Here is a 21585-nt window from a genome sequence, read left to right on the forward strand (position 1 = left end):
CTTGTGAAATAATTACCAGACCTCAGTGACCTCACAGAGTTACTTTTTTGGTTTCTTTTGTAGTGGCTGTCCTTAAGGCCCTAACTGCTGCTTTGCTTTCCAGTTCCATTTCTATTCTACAAAAATGGTTACCTCATTTGTGAGTGTAACTATATATACTTTCTGTATTTTCTTATATTGTATGCCTCAGTGACTTATATTTGGAACAAAGACAGTACCCAGTGTGGGCAGTAACTGCCATAGAACCTAGTGGACAACCAGTCTGTGGACAACTAGTATGGACAGCTAATATGGACATCTAGTGTGCCATCGGAGAAGGCAATGGCACCCCACTCCAGTACTCTTGCCTGGAGAATCCCATGGACGGAGGAGCCTGGTGGGCTGAAGTCCATGGGGTCGCTAGGAATCAGACACGACTGAGTGACTTCACTTTCACTTTTCACTTTCATGCATTGGAGAAGGAAATGGCAACCCACTCCAGTGTTCTTGCCTGGAGAATCCCAGGGATGGGGGAGCCTGGTGGGCTGCCGTCTATGGGGTTGCACAGAGTCGGACACGACTGAAGCGACTTAGCAGCAGCAGTGTGCCATAGGGAGAAGGCAATGGCACCCCACTCCAGTACTCTTGCCTGGAAAATCCCATGGATGGAGGAGCCTGGTAGGCTGCAATCCATGGGGTCGCGAAGAGTCAGACACGACTGAGCAGTTTCACTTTCACTTTTCACTTTCATGCATTGGAGAAGGAAATGGCAACCCACTCCAGTGTTCTTGCCTGGTGGGCTGCCATCTGTGGGGTCGAACAGAGTCGGACACGACTGAAGTGACTTAGCAGCAGCAGCAGTGTGCCACAGAATCTTGTACTTCTCTGTGTCTTTGAGAATCTTACAGTGATATTAGTGTCTTACCTTCCTTTTTTCCCTACCAACTCTTTTCCCTTAGCTATTGGTTTTCTTTTTGAGAGTTTTAGTTGTTTTCTTTTGTTGAGTTTTGTTGTTTCTCTTTTTCATGGGCTGAATTTTTCTTGAATTTTATTATTCTTGGTAGCAATGTTATGCAGGATTAGAAAGGATGGGTGGCTATAGAAGGAAATCAGTGCTCTGAAATTTGAGCATCTTGGTTTGCCAAGCCTTTCTTATTAATATGCTTTTTCTCCTAATATCGAGCACAGCTTAACAATTAGAAGTAGCCTTCAGGAGAAGCAGGAAAAGAAATGGAATTTTGGGATGTATTTTTTCTCTTAGTTTAGATTAAGTATATGGTCATTTTGTATTTTTGGCAACATAAAATACGATTTTGTTCCCTTTTATCATTATTAAATATATTTGCCTCAATATATCCTCTTTTGGAATATATCAATATTTATGCTTTATTTATTTTTTTTTTACAGTATAAGGAAAAAATCAGAGCTTGAGTCCGAAATCCAATCTCTGTTGAAAATGAGGTCAAGAAATGAAGAGTTTCTTAAACAACTATACAACGAAGCTTATAACATCGGTGCTATTTATCACCTAACCAGATTTAAAACAGAGGAATTAGAACAGAAAGTAGCAGAAGTGAGAAGAAAATTCAAGGTTTGTGTCTCTGTGTTCTTCTTAGTTATAAAAAGGGTAATGAGCCTGAACTTTATTGATTCAATATTGATAGATTTTCATTTAAACTGTATTAGTTTTTTTCAGAAAAGTCAATCCTATAAATCAGAAGAAAAATCAACTTTTCTTTAGAGGTCAGCCTTAATAGAAGAGAAATGGGGCTCAATGTAGCTAATCAACACTTGTGCCTACTCTTTTCTATCACCAACCTTAAACTAGCTGGATCACCAGAAGAGAGTGCTGCTTGGTTCAGTCTCCTCCTACATATCTAACATGTAAAATAGTTTCTGTCTCTGGCAGGAAGAAGGGATGATGGGAAGAGTACCTACATTAGACCTGCAAGTTATTAGCTTCCAGAGTACCAAGCAATTAGTTGACCACAGCGCTGTGAAAACAACTGCTTATAGACCTCAAATTCACTCCTAAGTGAGAGAGATGACAAATAGCCACTCCCTGCCACTTGAAATAGAGACTAGCAAAGTCAACTTCATTTTACCACACCTGAAGGACCACTTTAACAGGCTACTTTTGTCCACCACACGTCACATCCAAACCTCTCCCATCTTTGACATTTTTTTTGGTGGGGGGTGGGTGGCTGTCCTGGGTCTTTGTTGCTGAGAGCAGACTTTCCCTAGTCGTGGTGAGCAGGGGCTGCTGTCTAGTTGCAGTGCTTGGGCTTCTCCTTGTGGAAACTTCTCTTGTTGCAGAGCATGGGCTCTAGGGAGCACGGGCTTTAGTAGTTGTGGTGTATGTGGGCTAAGTTGCCCTTCATCACGTGGGATCTTAGTTTCCAGACCAGGAGTTGAACCTGTATCCCCTGCATTGGCAGGAAAATTCTTAAACACTGAACCACCAGGGAAGTCCCACAGCATTCTTTTTTTAATTAAAGATTTTGGTTATACAAGTATCTGTAACATGTAGAATCTACATTTCTGTCCAGGCCCTGTAGTAGAACTATTTTCAATGAAGACTTTGTCTGGTGCTATCTAACCTTAGGACATGTAGATTGCCTTCCCATAAGTGGTTCTGTGTTGAAAGATCAGGGTTTTCTTCCCACACTGAGACCAGCTGTCCGGCTGACTTGGTGTGCTATGGCCTGTGTCTCGTCCCATGGGTTATTTGTTGAATAGGATTCTAGTATCTTATTTATTCCAAAATTAGTATAATAAAAACTATATATAGCAAAAATTAATCTAAAAATTATTTTAGAAATGTGGCCATGATTATGTTATTTATAATTTAATTTTTCATTAATATGTGTGTATCTATGGCCATCGATTAACTTTTTCATTGAAACTGTCAGTGAAAATGCCAAGCACTGATTTGGCCATTTAACAATGTTTTATTTTTTTCAGTTGACAGGAAACCCTTAATATTCATGTATTTGTCCCATAGCTGTCACAACCTACTTTAATTCTTCACATGTATTGCTTCACTAATCTGAGGCACTCACTTATTAAGAAGGTTGTTGTATTGAACTGTTTATTTTTTTCTAAATTTTCCTGATGCCATAAACTACAATTTATAGGTTAAGTGCAAATTTGATTTGACTCCACTGTACTTGCTTTGCCAAGGCAAAGTGTCTCTCTGGCTAGATCAAGCAGAATTGAAGGAGTTGTTCATCAGATTCTTTATCACCCTGTGGTAGCTGAGAGATAACTAGACAGAAGTAACAGAATGAAATTACTCCATTCAGTAAATACTCCCTATTGTTAAACATGTCTGCTAATCTCTGAATTGAATATATATAGGACACTAAATTTCTGTGATGTATTTATGTGTCAGAATGGTGGTAACTTAAAAGCAAATTTATAGCTAGTTCTTAGATAATTTGTATTTCTAGTAATTTATTTTTTATAATTTCTCCCTTTGTAATGAACCACTGTATTTCATTGACTAATTAAGGAAAGTCTATATAATCTTCTGAGTCAGGGCATCATGTTTTCCTTGCAGAAAATTTTGTGTATTTGTTGATCCTGGCCTGAAATTAGTCCTTAGTACATGTCTTCCAGAAATTAATTACAACCAAACCACCTCTGAGCTAGATTTGAAAAATAACCTTCTAGTGTCTTAGAAGTAGACTTTCTGAATTTTATTTTTCAAATGCATTATAAAATGCCCCAATAAGTTTTAGGCAACTTAGACTAGAAGCAACTCTGAACAATCAAAATATCTAGCAGTTTCTGGAATTTTCCAGCTGTTGTAAATGATTTGCCACAGTATTTCCATACATTCAATCCTAATAACTGGTCTATTCAGAAAAGACGTGATTAGCCAAGTCCTAGTACTCTCACCTGGAAAATTTCATGGACGGAGGAGCCTGGTAGGCTGCAGTCCATGGGGTCGTGAAGAGTTGGACACGACTAAGCAACTTCCCTTTCACTTTTCACTTTCATGCACTGGAGAAGGAAATGGCAACCCACTCCAGTGTTCGTGCCTGGAGAATCCCAGGGACAGGGGAATCTGGTGGGCTTCCATCTACGGGGTCGCACAGAGTCGGACACGACTGAAGCGACTTGGCAACAGCAAGATAAAATTAGCTAATAGTGATGGGAGATGAATCAATAAAAGGAAAAGTGTGTTCAATTATGGTGTGACCAGAAAACCATCCAGTGTTATCTGGAGAATGTGATATTGTAAAAAATAAATCTTGAAAGCTCTCATCAGATGTTAAGAACTTCTTAACACTTCAGTAGAAGATTTCTTTGCAAGCTGCAGGAATTTGCAGGGCTTTTTGCTCAGACATATTGCAAGTTTGGTAGAAAAGTAAAATATGAAGCCACTCTGATTCCAGAATAAACTTATAGTTTTAGAACTAAGTGGAAACTTAGTAGAAAAGAAGGATGGCAGTAGAAAGCGTGACAGAGTTTTCTGCAAGCTTATTATATGCAGGTCTCTTTATACAAGTTAATTTAACGTTCATAATTCTGCATGGTTGTTTTTAATATGCTCACTTTGGAGTTATTAATACACTTATTTTAGAGTGGTTTTCCAAACTAGCATGGCTTTTAGGTAGCTGTGGTGACTTTGGGGACAAGATCTTCTGATGCTGGTCTTGGAATAAACTAGTCAACCGGATACTAACTAAACATACACTCTGAACAACAAAGATTCAGTTAGGTTCAAAAATTCAAAATAACCATAGCAGGGATCATTTTTAAGACTTTGGGTTTTTTTAGGGTGGCATTAGGGTCACAGCAAAATTGAGTTGAATGATAGAGCATTTTAACTGCCCTAAAAATCTTGTATGCTCCTCCTCTTCATTCCTTTCCCAAAACCATGGCAACCACTGATCTTTTACTCCATACTTTCACCTTTTCCACATTGTCCTATAGTTGAGATCATGCAATAGGTAGCCTTTTCAGATTGATTTCTTTCATTTACTAATATGCATTTAAGGCTTCTCTGTGTGTTTTCATGACATACAGTAGCTCATTTCTTTTTAGCACTGAATAATATGCTACTATCTGGATGCCACAGTTTATCCATTCATCTATTGATAAGTATCTGGATTGCTTCCAAGTATTGGCAGCTATAAATAAAGTCACTATAAACATCCGTGTGCAGGTGTTTGTGTGGATCTGTGTTTCCAACTCCTTTGCATAAATACCAAGTAATGTGATTGCTGGATCTTACAATAAGAATATAGTTTTGTCTCAGACCAAAACGTCTTCCAGAGTGGTTGGATCATCTGTTTCTTCTGTGAATTTTGGAAGACTGTGCCTCTCAAGGAATTGGTGATTATCTAGGTTATATAATTCTTAAGCAAATAAATGTACATGGGATTTGTAGTGATGTCTCTTTTTTCATTCTTTTCTTTTGCATATTTTGTATTTAATTTTCTGTTGTTTTTATAGATTTCTAAGGTGGAAACCTAGGTTTTTGATGTTAGATCTTTCTTATTTTCTGATATATGTATTCAGTGCTGTGAATTTCCTTCTTAAGTACTGCTTTTACTGCATATCACAAATTTCGGTAAATTATATCCCCATATTTATTTAGTTCAAAATATTTTAAAATCCTTTGTGCTTGATTCTTTGTGTATTATTTTAAAATGTGTTTCAGTTCAGTTCAGTTCAATTCAGTCACTCAGTTGTGTCCGACTCTTTGCAACCCCATGAATTGCAGCACGCCAGGCCTCCCTGTCCATCACCAACTCCCGGAGTTCACTCAGACTCACGTCCATCGAGTCAGTGATGCCATCCAGCCATCTCATCCTCTGTCGTCCCCTTCTCCTCCTGCCCCCAATCCCTCCCAGCATCAGAGTCTTTTCCAATGAGTCAACTCTTCGCATGAGGTGTCCAAAGTACTGGAGTTTCAACTTTAGCATCATTCCTTCCAAAGAACACTCAGGACCGATCTCCTTTAGAGTGGACTGGTTGGATCTCCTTGCAGTCCAAGGGACTCTCAAGAGTCTTCTCCAACACCACAGTTCAAAAGCATCAATTCTTTGGCGCTCAGCTTTCTTCACAGTCCAACCCGTACATGACCAGAGGACAAACCATAGCCTTGACTAGATGACCTTTGTCTCTACATATTTTGGAATTTTCTGGTTATCTTTCTGTTATTGATTTCTAGTTTAATTCCATTGTGGTCTGATCACAGATATTGTATGATTCTGTTTCAAAAATTTAGATGTTTAAGGGTTATTTTTTCTTTTTTTAAATTGAAGTGTAATTGATTTACAATGTTGTGCTAGTTTCTTGTACAGTAATGTAATTCATATATATATATATTCTTTTTCACATTACTTTTCCATTGTAGTTTAGCTCAGTTCAGTTCAGTCGCTCAGTCATGTCCAACTCTTTTCGACCCCATGAATCGCAGCACGCCAGGCCTCCCTGTCCATCACCAACTCCCAGAGTTCACCCAAACTCATGTGCATCAAGTCGGTGATGCCATCCAGCCATCTCATCCTCTGTTGTCCCCTTCTCCTCCTGCCCCCAATCCCTCCCAGCATCAGAGTCTTTTCCAATGAGTCAACTCTTTGCATGAGGTGGCCAAAGTATTGGAGTTTCAGCCTCAGCATTTGTCTTTCCAATGAACATCCAGGACTGATCTCCTTTAGGATGGACTGGTTGGATATCCTTGCAATCCAAGGGACTCTCAAGAGTCTTCTCCAATACCACGGCTCAAAAGCATCAGTTCTTCGGCACTCAGCTTTCTTCACAGTCCAACTCTCACATCTATACATGACCACAGGAAAAACCATAGCCTTGACTAGACGGACCTTTGTTGTCAAAGTAATGTCTCTGCTTTTCAATATGCTATCTAGGTTGGTCATAACTTTCCTTCCAAGGAGTAAGCATCTTTCATGGCTGCAATCACCATCTGTAGTGATTTTGGAGCCCAAAAAATAAAGTCTGACACTGTTTCCACTGTTTCTCCATCTATTTGCCATGAAGTGATGGGACCAGTTGCCATGATCTTCGTTTTCTGGATGTTGAGTTTTAAGCCAACTTTTTCACTCTCCACTTTCACTTTCATCAACAGGCTTTTGAGTTCCTCTTCACTTTCTGCCATAAGGGTGGTGTCATCTGCATATCTGAGGTTATTGATATTTCTCCCGGCAATCTTGATTCCAGCTTGTGTAGTTTAGTACAGGATACTAAATATAGTTGCCTGTGCTATACAGTACATTCTTTATCTATTTATATATGATAATTTGTATCTGCTAACCCCAAACTCCTAATTTATTCCTCCCCCCCCTTCCCCTTGGGTAATGATAATTTTTTTCTATGTCTGTGAGTCTGTTCTGTTTCATGAATAAGTTCATTTCTGTCATATTTTAGATTATACATATAAGTGATATCATATGGAATTTGTCTCTCTCTGTTTGACTTATTTCACTTAGTATTTAATTCGTACGTCCATCCATGTTTCTGCAAATAGCATTATGTCATTCTTTTTCATGGCCAAGTAGTGTTTTTTAAGTGTCACTTTTAATGCTATGTGAAAAAGACAATGTGTTATGTCCTTAGACTGTTCTAGGCCACAATAATATGGTCTATAACTTTATAGTTTAGAAGTTTGTTAGTTTCCTTGAGTTTTTTTCCTCCAATTATTTCAAGCAACCCGGAACTCTTTTTAGTGAAAAATCTTGGCTCTCGCTTCAACTATTTGTTCATTTCTGAATCAAAATTTATAGACCCTTTATTTGACTAAAGTAAAAGTCAGAACCTACTGAGCAAGTCCATTTCAATTAACAGAACAAAGCTTTAATAAGCCAAAATTTGATTTGTGCACTGTACAGCTTCTATCCCAATTCCAGGTAAGACTGATGATATTTTTTTTTTTTGCAGTTCTTAAGTTTATTTTTATTGGAATATAGTTGCTTTACAATCTTGGGTTAATTTCTGCTGTACAGTGAAGTGGATCAGCTATATGTATAATACAACCCCTCTTTTTTGGATTTCCTTCCAATGTAGGTCATCACAGAGTATTGAGTAGAGGGTTCCCTGTGCTATACAGTAGCTTCTCATTAGTTATCTATATATGTCAATCCCGGTCTCCCACCACCCCTTCCCCCTTGGTAGCCATACATTTGTTCTCTTTATCTGTGTCTCTATTTCTGCTTTGCAAATAAATTCATCTGTATCATTTTTCTAGATTTCACATATATGCAATATTATAATATTTCTTTTTTCTCTTTCTGACTTCACACTGCATGACAGTCTCTTGGTCCATCCACATCTCTGCAGATGGCATCATTTAATTCCTTTTTATGGCTGAGTAATACTCCAGTGTGTGTGTGTGTGTGTGTGTGTGTGCAGATTTATCCATTCCTTCATTGATGGACATTTAGGTTGCTTCCACGTCCAGGCTATTGTAAACAGTGCTTCAGTGAACATTGGCGTGCTTGTATCTTTTTGAGTTATGGTTTTCTCTGGGTATATGCCCAGGAGTGCATTTGTTGGGTCATATGGTAGCTCTGTTTTTAGTTTTATAAGAACCTCTGTACTGTTCTCCATAGTGACTGTACCAGTTTACATTCCCAGCAACATTGTAAGAGGGTCCCTTTTTTCCATACTTCTCTCCAGCGTTTATTGTTTGTAGATTTTTTGATGTTGGCTCTTCTGACTGTTGAGAGGTGCTACCTCATTGTAGTTTTGATTTGCATTTCTCTAATTTTTAATTAGTGATGTTGAGCATATTTTCATATGTTTGTTGGCCCTCTGTAAGTCTTTTTTTTGGAGAAATGTCTACAGTGGAAAAGAGACAGTCTCTTCAATAAGGGATTCTGGGAAGACCGGACAGCTACATATGAAAGAATGATGTTAGAACACTCTAACACCATACATAAAAATAAACTCAAAGTGGAATAAAGACCTAAATATAAGGCCAGACACTATAAACCTCTTAGAAGAAAACATATTCAGAACACTCTTGGACATAAATTGCAGCAAGATCTTTTTGACTCACCTCTTGGAGTAATGAAAATAAAAATAAATGAGTGAGACCTAACTAAACTTAAAAGATTTTTCACAGCGGAGGAAGCCATAAACAAGATGAAAAGATAACCTTTAGATTTGGAGAAAATATTTGCAAATGAAGTAGCTGACAAGGGATTAATCTCCAAAATATACAAACAGCTCATGACACTCAATATTAAAAAACAAGACAAACAAACCAATCAAAAAATGGACAGGAGACATGATGGTATTTATGAAATGATCATATAATGACTATTCTGATATTTTTTCATTTACATTCTTGAGGGCTTATGTCTCTTATTGAAATCTAGAGGATATTACTTTTTACCATCTGCTACTGCCTCTATTGAATTATGAACTGATACTATGTCCTTGGCTTTTAACAAAGGCTGGTAAAAGTATGTTCAAAGTTGACCATTGGTACTTAGGTTTTTCATACTAGTGAGAAAGTGGTCAGACTGTTCAAAATGGTCAAAAATCAATGCACCTGGTTTACTTTAGATTTCAGAATTAAGAGAAAAATTTTCTTGATATAAATTTTATTCCTTCTCTTATTAATAATTCCCATAGATGGATGAGCCTGGTGGGCTGCAGTCCATGGGGCCGCTAAGAGTCGGACACAACTGAGTGACTTCACCTTCACTTTTCACTTTCCTGCATTGAAGAAGGAAATGGCAACCCACTCCAGTGTTCTTGCCTGGAGAATCCCAAGGACCTGGGAGCCTGGTGGGCTGCCGTCTATGGGGTCGCACAGAGTCGGACGTGACTTAAGTGACTTAGCAGTATTAATAATTAAGCATGCTCTAAAGTTTCATGTGTCCCTCTATTTTAAGTAACCTAGAAGCTCAGAGTCACTTGTGCTTTATTTTTTTAATTATTATTATTAATTTTTTTTTTACTTTACAATATCATATTAGTTTTGCCATACATCAACATGCATCCGCCACAGGTGTACACATGTTCCCCATCCTGAACCCTTCTCCCCCCTCCCCATACCATCCCTCTGGGTCATCCCAGTGCACCAGCCCCAAGCTTCCTGTATCCTGCATCGAACCTGGACTGGCGATTAGTTTCTTATATGATACTGTACATGTTTTAATGCCATTCTCCAAAATCATCCCACCCTCTCCCTCTCCCACAGAGTTGTGCTTTAAATTGATAGCATAGTCACTCTTTATCTCTCTCTGATCACTATTTTCACTTTTTATTTTGTCCCATTGGATTTTAGTTTACTAAGATTCTTCTCTACTACATTCAGAGGAGGAATACTTCAGCAAAGTTGAATGAAAGGAAGTCATTAATTGTTATATTGGGGCCTCCAATTAGTGGTACCTGTTTACTGGGGTAAAGTGTTATGGTACAGATAAAACAGAAATAGAATGAAGGTATTTTAAGGCTTAAGTCCTTCAAAAGGTAACTCGGTGTTCCCTTAGTTAAGTACCAGTTTATTTTCCTGACACATGTATGTGGGAGTAGTAAATAGACCTGGAAGGTATGATAGAAATAAAGCATATTGATGGCACAAACATTTGAGAACAAAATTAAACTTTATTTGACTTGTTGCAAAAACTATATGAAAATATAACTTCCATTCCTAGTCTACTGGATTAGAGCTTTGTTTGCCAGAAAAGAGGTGATGAATTAACTCTTTCATATTTCCATTTAAATCTGTGAATTTTGTTTCTTTTTCTCTCTTTTCAAATGGATATGTGATTTTGTTGAAAGAGTATAGGTTTTGGAGTTAAATGTTTCATAATTTAAATTCCTGTTCTGCTAAGTATTTGTTTTGAAAATATTGAGAATATTGCTTAACCATATTGAGCCTAGGCTTTTCATCTCTTAAATGTGTATGACAATGCTTACATTGTGCCTTGTGTGATAAAGGAATAATATTGAATATAAAATGTTTCGGAGCCTGACAGATGATATATTTTCAAAAATATTAGGGATAAACAACTTAAAAAATATTTCATAGAATAGGGCTACTTTTATTTTTTTAGGATAATAGTCTTCAATAACTGACTTGCACTTTAACTCCAGTCTGTCTCCTGATAAACATGTAGATTCTACATAACATATTGAAAGTAATCTATTTGTTGAATGCTTAATTTGAATATCTCCTTCAGTCTACTACTTTGTATGCATTATCTTCTACTCTGACAGTAATTTTGTGAAAAAAGAACATGTTATGCCAATTTTACATAAATCAAAACTAATAGTTGATAAAGGCAAAGACATATCAGTATGCAACTCTCATAAGCTGCTGGAGTATCCAGCTCAGTATAAATTAATAGAACCTTTCTGAAAAGTTAATTTATCAATAATAAGTAAAGAATTTAAAGTGTATTCATATCTATAATTCATTAACATTATTTATAAAAATAGGACTTAAAATCACCAGATAACAAAGATAAACAGAAGCTATATAGATACAATTTAAAGGTGTTTTATGATTAATTATATAATAACTGCCAGAAAATATGTTACAGGGGGACAAGAATTATTGTCTATTTTGTACACTGCTGCATCCCTAGGTCTAACAGTACTTAGAACAAAGTAAGTACTCAGTAAATTTTTATGGAAAGCTTGAGTACATATTTAACATACAGTGGGAAAATTTAAATACACAGATTTCTAGGTAATAGAATAATAGTTAAATATATGAGTACAAGGATAAATTGTGAGTTCATTTCATTTAGAATTTTTAAAAATTAATGAAAGTCCTCTTTTTTAAGTGGCTGAAAAAGAACTTATAAGGGTAATTTTAACCAAGATAGTATTCAATCCCTAGACCTAAAAACGAATGCACCAAAAAGTCAAAATGTGTATCTCTGGCTTTACGGTTTCATTTTAATTTTTTTAGTTTTAAAATATTTCTACAAAAAGCACATACACCTTCATAAAAAATGGTAGATGAAATAGTACTGTTGTGTTTACTTTTGGATAGAACCAGGTTGGGTGAGCTGCATCCTGGACTTGCTTTAGGGTCCTGACCACCTAAAACTGCCCTAGCAATTCACAGCCAGAGCTGCCCTGCACCACTAACTCATCCCAGCCCACCTGCAGAAATCCCAAATTTTGCTTTATGGTTTTAATTCTTAAAGTCTATTTCTCTCTCTTCGTGTCTCATACCTTATGTAATGAATTCTACAACCTTCCTTAGTGCCCCTTTTGTCACTGGAAATAAAAGGGATGAAACATCCGTGATTATGAGCTTAGATCTATTTATGTTTAGTTTCTCCTTCCATTTTCTCTTTAAACATGGGTCTCTGGACTTCAGCTGTCCTTTCTGCTCGTGCAGGAGTCGCTTCCATTAGAATAGCTCTCTGCTGCCACCTGCTGGTTTCTAGCTGCTAAAGCCGGGCAGCAAGTCAACCACTGGGATGGTTTCAGCGTAGGCTCTTCCGAGCCTCTGAGATGCTGTCACTCGCTTTCCCTCAGCTTCTTTCAAACTCTTCAAAGCTATCTTTTTAATACATTTTTATTCCTTTTCTCCAAAACCATATTTGAGTAGTTGTGACAGAGACCTTATAGCCACGAAGTGTAGATTATTTATTGTCTAGCCCTTTACAGGGAAAGCTTACAGACCCTGGTCTGAAGCATGTAGGAAGAGCAGATGCAGGGGATATTCACAGCCCGTAGGGATGCGGGAACGTACCCACATGATAGTTGTGGAAGAAGCTGTTCTCCTGCAAAGCAGGGTAAGGCATTATAGAAGAGGGCGGCTGTGTTCAGTAGGTGGCCCAGAAGCAGAGAACCTTGGTGTAGGTTGACTGGAGTGTGAACAGAGTTGCTGGGTGGAGAACCTGGCTGAGGGCTGGAGGTTCCTCGCAGACCAGCCGACATCAGTTGTGCATGACGAAGGGGAAATTAGTCAGAACCAAAACAAGGCTGGGAATCCCCTTTGCTTGTAAGCCCCTCTGAGCCCTCTACTGATAAAGCCTCACTTTACTCCAGCTGGCAGAAGAAAACTGTTCACTGTTCATGCACAAGACCCAGCTCCAGTATCTCAAATAAGAGTTAAGAGTGCAATGAGAGCTAAGAGACAGTAATTAGGAAACTGGCACAAATATACAGTCCACACACACACTTCTCTGATTTGGTTGGTTGCCACATGCTTGAGTTATAACACATTGCATTTGTTATCACTTTTAAATTCCCTTTAATCGTATAATGTCCCTTACACTTCTGTTTAGTTTGTCTCTCATTACACAGACATTTTTTAAGGAGTCAAGGCCAGTTACTTTGCAGAATTTCTCTCAGTGTGGATTGATCTTTGTGTTTACTCATGATTAGATTCAGAGAAAACACTTGTGGCAGGAATATTACATAAGTTATAATATTGTATCAATAAGACATATTACAAAACACACGGTGTAAGTTTGTCTCATAACCAGTGACAGTTGGTGTTGTGGTTCAGTCCCTAAGTCGTGTCCGACTCTTTGCCACCCCATGGACTGTACAGCATGCAGTCCTCCCCTGGCCTTCACTGTCTCCCAGAGTTTGCTTAGATTCATGCCCATTGAGTCGGTCATGAAATCTAACCATCTCATCCTCTGCCACCCTCTCCTCTTTTTGCCTTCAATCTTTCCCATCTTCAGAGTGTTTTCCAGTGAGTCAGTTCTCCACATCAGGTGGCCAAAGTGATAATAGTGATAGTAAGTTTGATCATTTGGTTAAAGTTGTGGTTTATCCATCCTCCTGCTATAATTAACAAGTACTCAACTGAGTGATAATCTTCCCTAGTAGCTCAGATGGTAAAGAATCCGCCTACAGTGTGGGAGACCTGGGTTCAATCCCTGGGTTAGGAAGATCCCCTGGAGAAAGGATAGGGTACCCACTTCAGTATTCTGGCCTGGAGAATCCCATAGATTCTCCATAGAATCCCAGTCCATGGGGTGCCAAAGAGTTGAACACAACTAAGCGGACTTTCACTTTTACTTTCAACTGAGTGATATTGTAAGAATATGGAACTGTTTCCAAAAAGTTCACCCAGCGGACTTAGCATTCATTGATAATTCTTGGTTGAATTACAGGTGTGAAATGATGATGCTTCTGGGCTGTCATTCCCTTTACTGTACTTTGGCAGTTTGAAAAACCGAAAAGCCTGGCCTGGGTTGGGCTGCAGAGTGCATTCCTGAGAAAGGCAGTCTGCTTTCAGTGCTTATCCAGTTACTTATCTTCTTGCCTTCCCTATCACCTCACCCATTTCCCTGCATCTCGGGGAAAACATCCTGTAGGCTTCGTTTCATTCTTTCTCCTCAAGATGCTGTTTATGAGTGAGAATCTGTGTGATAGCTGGATGAATCCCAAGTTTCTCATTATATAGAAAGACATTTTAAAAACATATTTTTAAATGTGGAAAGCCCTGAAATTTTACAATTCATATCCCAGCCTAGGGACTAGTTTTTGTTGTTGTTGTTATTTGTTAATGCATTTGTTCAATAAATTGTTCATTCAATAGAGATTATGTGCCAGACAGAGGACTGAAAGCTGAGAAGAGGAGGTGGCTTATTTCAGAGTGCTGTGCAGTAGCCCAGCCTGCAATGTCAAGCAGCTCGGCATTGATACTTGTTGAATCTTAGTCATGTGGCAACTGCCATGACATTTGTGACCTTAGTTTTCTCATCTTTGAATCGTAGGCTTGGCATGCTGCATTCCATGGGGTTACTAAGAGTCAGACATGACTGGGTGACTGGACAACAACAGTTGTAGCTAAGTCACTAAATGGATATGATGACTCATATACACGTGTGTGTTGCACGAACACATACACACACGACACACAGGCAGCCCTCACTTTCCGCAGCCTCAAGTTAACTGAAACTTGTGCATCTCTGATCATTTTGCAAGGTCCCTACATGGATCGATAGGGGTGCCTAGATGACACCACCCTTATGGCAGAAAGTGAAGAGGAACTCAAAAGCCTCTTGATGAAAGTGAAAGTGGAGAGTGAAAAAGTTGGCTTAAAGCTCAACATTCAGAAAACGAAGATCATGGCATCCGGTCCCACCACTTCATGGGAAATAGATGGGGAAACAGTGGAAACAGTGTCAGACTTTATTTTTTTGGGCTCCAAAATCACTACAGATGGTGACTGCAGCCATGAAATTAAAAGACGCTTACTCCTTGGAAGGAAAGTTATGACCAACCTAGATAGCATATTGAAAGGCAGAGACATTACTTTGCCAACAAAGGTTCGTCTAGTCAAGGCTATGGTTTTTCCTGTGGTCATGTATGGATGTGAGAGTTGGATGTGAAGAAGGCTGAGCGCCGAAGAATTGATGCTTTTGAACTGTGGTGTTGGAGAAGACTCTTGAGAGTCCCTTGGACTGCAAGGAGATCCAACCAGTCCATTCTGAAGGAGATCAGCCCTGGGATTTCTTTGGAAGGACTGATGCTGAAGCTGAAACTCCAGTACTTTGGCCACCTCATGCAAAGAGTTGACTCATTGGAAAAGACTCTGATGCTGGGAGGGATTGGGGGCAGGAGGAGAAGAGGACAACAGAGGATGAGATGGCTGGATGGCATCACTGACTCAATGGACGTGAGTCTGAGTGAACTCCGGGAGTTGGTGATGGACAGGGAGGCCTGGCGTGCTGCGATTCATGGGGTCGCAAAGAGTTGGACATATAAAATATTCTAGGAAATTCCCTGGGATACAGCATATTCTCAAAAAATGGTACTTAGATGATTAAATCTGGGAATCTTTTTACAACTACTGTAGCTCGTTGTCATTGTCAAGTCTCTCTTTTTGAATGTTTTCAATGATAAGCAATCAGTATTTTGCTAAGAACACTACACTCTGGTTCTTATGTTAAGCCTACAGTAATTCATACCCATTTTAGCCTGCTACTGTTTTTTTTTTTTTTTTTTTGCAGTGACATAATCCATGCTGCAGAATTTAAAAAGAAGCATCTCCCTAGTGTTTATAGCCTTCTAAGCAGACTCTGTTTTAGAGCCAGCTGTCATGTCACTGGAGCCTTCCCAGCTGGCACTAATGGTAAAGAATCCGCCTGCAATACAGGAGATGTAAGAGACATGGGTTCAATCCCTGGGTCGGGAAGATCCCCTAGAGGAAGGCATGGCAACCTATTCCAGTATTCTTGCCTGGAGAATCCCATGTACAAGGGAGCCTGGTGAGCTACCGTCCACCAGGTCGCAAAGAGGTGGACAGGAAGCAACCTAGCTTGCACGCGCACATGGCCTCACTGGCAGATTGGTGTGTCTATAACACAGAGTCTCATTCGATTCCTCTGTCTGTGGAACAGGTGGCTGAGTTACAGAGTCCAGCAGTCCAATTGCTTAGAAAGCCTAATGGAAAAGCAGACTTCGCAAAGGAAGAGACAGGGCAGTCAGAAGGCTCTGCACTAAATATTTCAGTCACATTGAAGGATTCTACGTATCCAGGCGTCGCTGAGATCCTAAGGCAATGAAATAAAGTCCCTGGGCTCTCTATGTGGATTAGCATCCTGCTTCCCATGTGTGCTAGATTTTTGCATTCTGGTAATTTATATAATCTGTCCCAATTTTCCCATTTGCAAAAGGGGACAATACTAGCAATTTCATGGATTTCGTTGTGAGGTTAAAACAAACTCTACATAGTAGGCAGGTAATAATACTTTGCCTATAAGTCTTAGTAGCACTAATGATAGCTTTATCATTGAGGGGACTCATGACAGAAGCTTCATGGACTTAACTGCCCAGATTCTACTTCAGAAATCAGTTGTCACTTTGCTTGAGGTCATTCCCCTTCCAGGTGCAGCAAAGCTGGGGGCCTGTTCTTGCTTCAGGACACCCCATGGTGTTGACCAAGATTCTTGTTGGGGATGCTTTGTATTAAGAGCTCAGCCTATGTTTTTGCTTAATCCTGCATCATCTCCCATCTTCTTTCTATTTTTCCCATCATGCCCCCTCTCCAGTCCAACAGGAGTTGATTCCAAGTACACGCCTTGATAAGAATTCTGCACTCAAAACCCCACCACCTCAGAGTCAGCTTTACAGGGAATGCTTCTTGTGACAACAGGAAGGGATGACAAATAGGTCCCCTCACTCAGATGTTGCACTGTGGCCTGTGTGCACCTCTGACCCTCAGAGCTCACCTTAATGTCAGTCTTAGGCTAATTCTCGGGTTCTTGAAGGTCATAGTAACTTGGTAGCTCTCCTAGGAACTGGTCAACTTCCCAGCATTTGGCCAGTGCCCGGATGGACAGAGTATGCTTTCAGGAAGGGGACAGTACCGAGGGAAGGGCTTGAACATCTGGCTGGAAACATGCCCTGTGGCTGGTGGAAGTTGAAATCGGCAGCCCAGTCAGTAACAAGGACTGGGTTGGCCAAAAAATCCATTCGGCCATTTCCATACCATCGTCCAGAAAAATCCGAATGACTGTTTTGGCCAACCCAGTAGTTTCCCTTCTGGTGACCTGTCATTTGACCTTGCTCTGAGTCATGGAGGTTTGGGGGCATGGTAGAAAGCAGAGCTTAAAGAGTTCCCTGAGAGGCGAGAGTGAAGCTCCAGATGTTGTCTTGCAGGAAGTGCATGTTGATCCACTGGTAATAGGTTGAGTTGGTTTTGTATAGAAATACAGGTTTCAAAATTTCATGGGACTCTTCCCTTCTTTTCAAAGAAATGCAATTGTTTTACTCTTGCATCTTCAGACTTCTAGCCTATTTTATTATAATGTCTCATATACTGGCTTCTTAGGTGGCAGAGTGGTAAAGAATTTGCCTGCCAGTGCAGGAGAGGCAGGAGACTCCTTGAGTTCAGTCCCTGAGTCGGGAAGATCCCCTGGAGAAGGAAATGCAACCCACTCCAGCATTCTTGCCTGGGAAATCCAGTGGACAGAGGAGCCTGGCGAGCTACAGTCCATGGGGTCACAGAGCATTGTACACGAGGAACTGAGCACACATACTGCCTACAGTTTTTATTGGCCTTATTTATGCAAATTCTTTTTGCATGATGTTAATTTATGTAAGTTCAGGAACTTGAATTCACTTAAACAATAGAGTTCTCTCTTTACTAACAATTAAAAAAAAACTTAAAAGGATGAATGAATCTTAAGGAAACACTAATTAATCCCCATTGCAGCCCAAGTAACCTTCCTAAAACACACACCTTGTTTAACATTCTTCACTAATTTTCTTATTGTGCCTTAAAGATTCTACATAAACTGATAGTTTATCTCTTCAGCTTCATGCCGTACCATTTTGCAATTTATCTCCTTGATAAACACACACACACATTTTTCAGTTACTATTTTGAAATACAGTATATTTTTTCTAGTCTATAGAGTCATTTGTAATTTGGTTCCCTTAATACTAAATGTTTAACTAGTTGATAAAACTGTTATCTGTTATATTAGAAGAGGCAACTAATTTCTTTTAAATTATCAAAATACATCATTGAATAAATTGGCTTTAGATATAGGTATATCCTTGGGTGAAGTAATATATTAAAGGTATTGCCTTCTTTATCTCCTCTTTTCTTCTTTGGAGTTATCTTGCTTTACTTTAGAAGAGTGTAATTATGATGGGTTGCTATACTAAGGAAATGGGTTGTAGGAGAGACTTATTGACTTGTTTCTTAAGAATGTCTGTGTAGACTCTGTGATATGGTAGGGGTTCAGTAATGAAGGAGGAATTTTAGAGAACTTCAACAGTTCTTCTTTACAAAGCCGTACATCTTTTTTTAATATAGAGGACAGCTTAAATCCAGGACAACTCCTCCCTCAAATAAGGTGTTCCAAGTGGTAATTCTAAACACAGAAGGAAATTTTTGAGTTATTTCTAAATCTGGTTGTGTGATAATATAAAGTACAACTATAAAGACATTAAGACTCTCTATCCAAGTATCAAATAGAAAATTTTTTCCACATGTTTTTTGTCCACCATCTTTCAAGGAATGATTTTTTAAAATAAGAAACAGCCAAAGAGAAAATTTTTTCTAGCCACGTGGAGAATTTGATCATGTTTTGTAAAGTCTAAACTTGAATTCATCTGTCCCGCTTTCAAAATGGAATGTGTTCATTCTGGAAAATAGTGAAAGAAGATTGATATTTTTTAAAAGAGTAATTGAAGACTATCTAGTTTTTCCTTTTTGATTTTCTTACTTTGATATTTTAGTTCAAGTTTATAACATACAATTAATTGAACAGATATTCTGTATTCTATTTCCTGGTATTGTATCACTTACTAATTGTGCTTCAGATAACATCAGGATTTTATTTATTTATCTTTTAATTATAATACTCAGTGTGTAGTGAACAGTTAGTCTTCATTTTAACCTAAGTAAAATGTATTTTGTGTTAGCAGTTGTCTTAAAATGTTTTGTGACTTTTCATACATAAAACCTCCTTTTGTTTTAAAAAAATTGATAATGTACAGGGCAGAGAAGACTTCCTGAAGAAACTCACTCGAGGTGAAGTGGCTAATGGAATGATGATTCAGGTAAACCCAATTGGTTTCAATATTTTATTCTTTTAATTTGCAGTTTACTTAGCATTTTAAATTTGCCTGTAATGAGGCATCTTTTCACTACTTGGTTTGCAAGCCAGCAGTTTTCTGTCCTTAGTTGATGACAGTTGCCCTCTGTGTACGACTAGCAGCGTCTGATCATGCGTAAAGAAACTGACCTCTCGTATACATATCTCATTTTGTGGCTTAATGGGAATTTCTGCCAGTCTGGTAAAAGGGCAGTGTCTCTTTAGTTTGCCTTGTGATGATGTTATGTTTTCTTTAGTCTTAGTGTCTTTCAGCTGAATTCTTTTATTTAAGACTGAAAAAAAAATATGCTATGATATTTCTACATAAAGATTTTGAAACTCAAATATTATAGCTAGCAGGGCTTCCCTGGTGGCTCAGATGGTAAAGAATCTGCCTGCAATGTGGGAGATCTGGGTTGGGAAGACCCCATGGAGAAGGGAACAGCTACCCACTCCAGTATTCTTGCCTGGAGAAAGCCATGGACAGAAGAGCCTGGCAGGCTGGAGGCCATGAGTTCATAGAGCTGGACAGGACTGGATGACTTTGACTTCCACTGTTTAGCTATAAACATTAGCTATAAACACTGCATAGCTATTTCTTTACTTTTTAAAATCTTTGTCTACCACCTGCATATCTTTTGGATCCCAGATTAGGTGTTCTGAACCCTGGCATGTTTCTAGATTGCCTCCCCTTCAGAAATACATAAGTATTTGAAACCATTACTATAAAAAGAGGAAAATCAACACATAAAACAGTCCAAAACAGGTTATTAAAAAAATATTTGAGATTATCTGTACTTCTGTTCTTCTCTGAAGCGAACACAAATTTTATAATTTTTTTCTGTTGGCAAATTTGATATTTTCAAACATATAAAAGCAATGTCTCTCAAATTCTATATGTTTGAAAGTGCCAAATTGTCTCATTTTTTTCTCACTGTTTATAAGCCCAGTAATTCAGTAATATTCCAGATCTTTTTGCTTAATAGTTTATGAATTTATTTTTATTGGTTTTATTTAGTCTTAGACTGCAGGACTTACATATATTACAAAATTTGTCATTAAAGTGTTCTCTAACTTTATTATCCTCCAATACATAAGAATTTTTTATTTCTATTGTCTATTAAGTTTTTTCTCATTTTTTATAATAATGCCTTTAAATATGCTGTATTTTAATAATATCTTTAAATATACACTCTGTAAATATACTATATTTCTACCTATTGCTTTTTTATGGTGGCATTTATTGTTTTGATTTTTAAATATTACTACCCAGCACAGGATAAAGTCTCAATAAATGTTTAGGTAATTAATAACAATGAATTATTTAATAATCTTTGCTGGCAGAAAAAACTCTTTTCCCTTCAAGAAGAACAGACACTTGAGAAGCAGGACCTTATGAGAAAGAAAGCAATCTATTCCCTAGCACTGGCAGAAATGGAGAAACCACTGCTTAAACTAGAAGAAGAAGCTGAAAAAATCAAAACTTGCCACCAAGAACATGCTGACGTAAGCATTTATCATTAATCCAGAAACTAATTTGCAGGAATATTTAGGTCGCTAAATCATTTATGCAATTTACAGTATCATTTGGAAAATTAGGATTTCATATCGGAAGAAGTAAAAGCATGGACAAAATAAGCAACTATTCTAGGACCACACAAGTGGTCTACAGTGGAATTACATAGCAAAACAGTATTAATGCTGTTTCCTGGAACCCTTTACTTAGAATATACCTAGGAAAAGCAAATTCCAAATGAATGAGTGGTGATTTTTCTGGTATGATTACCCACTGTAGGGAATTTAATTCAAAGTCTTCACTGCTTGTTAGTAAAATTCCAAAGCTGTGCTTGTTCAAATATGAAAGATAATGCGTCCTGACATTTTCATGGTAAATTTGTGATGTGTATAGATGAAGTGAAGACAGCTGGGATAAAAAATAAGCAAATGTTGATAAAATATTTTCAGAACAACAAGTTTATGGCAGTAACTGATATTACTAGCCCTTCCCAAAAAAAGATTTAATAGAAAAAATATGTATACATCATATCATTAGTCTTTTGAAGAAGTAGAAGGTGTGGTAAGA

The 21585-nt window shown here is 38.2% G+C and overlaps 1 protein-coding gene across 1 annotated transcript in view; it reads left to right on the forward strand.

Moving 5' to 3' along the window:
* CCDC178 (coiled-coil domain containing 178) overlaps window positions 1-21585 on the forward strand; it is a 384374-nt gene that overhangs the window by 96000 nt on the left and 266789 nt on the right. Inside the window, exons 12-14 of the mRNA XM_027525955.1 lie at window positions 1387-1570; window positions 19405-19467; window positions 20847-21008. Of these exons, the coding sequence (XP_027381756.1) occupies window positions 1387-1570; window positions 19405-19467; window positions 20847-21008 (409 nt within the window). The remainder of the gene's footprint in view (window positions 1-1386; window positions 1571-19404; window positions 19468-20846; window positions 21009-21585) is intronic.

This window comes from Bos indicus x Bos taurus, chromosome 24 (genome assembly GCF_003369695.1).
Source record: "Bos indicus x Bos taurus breed Angus x Brahman F1 hybrid chromosome 24, Bos_hybrid_MaternalHap_v2.0, whole genome shotgun sequence".
NCBI lineage: Eukaryota > Metazoa > Chordata > Mammalia > Artiodactyla > Bovidae > Bos > Bos indicus x Bos taurus.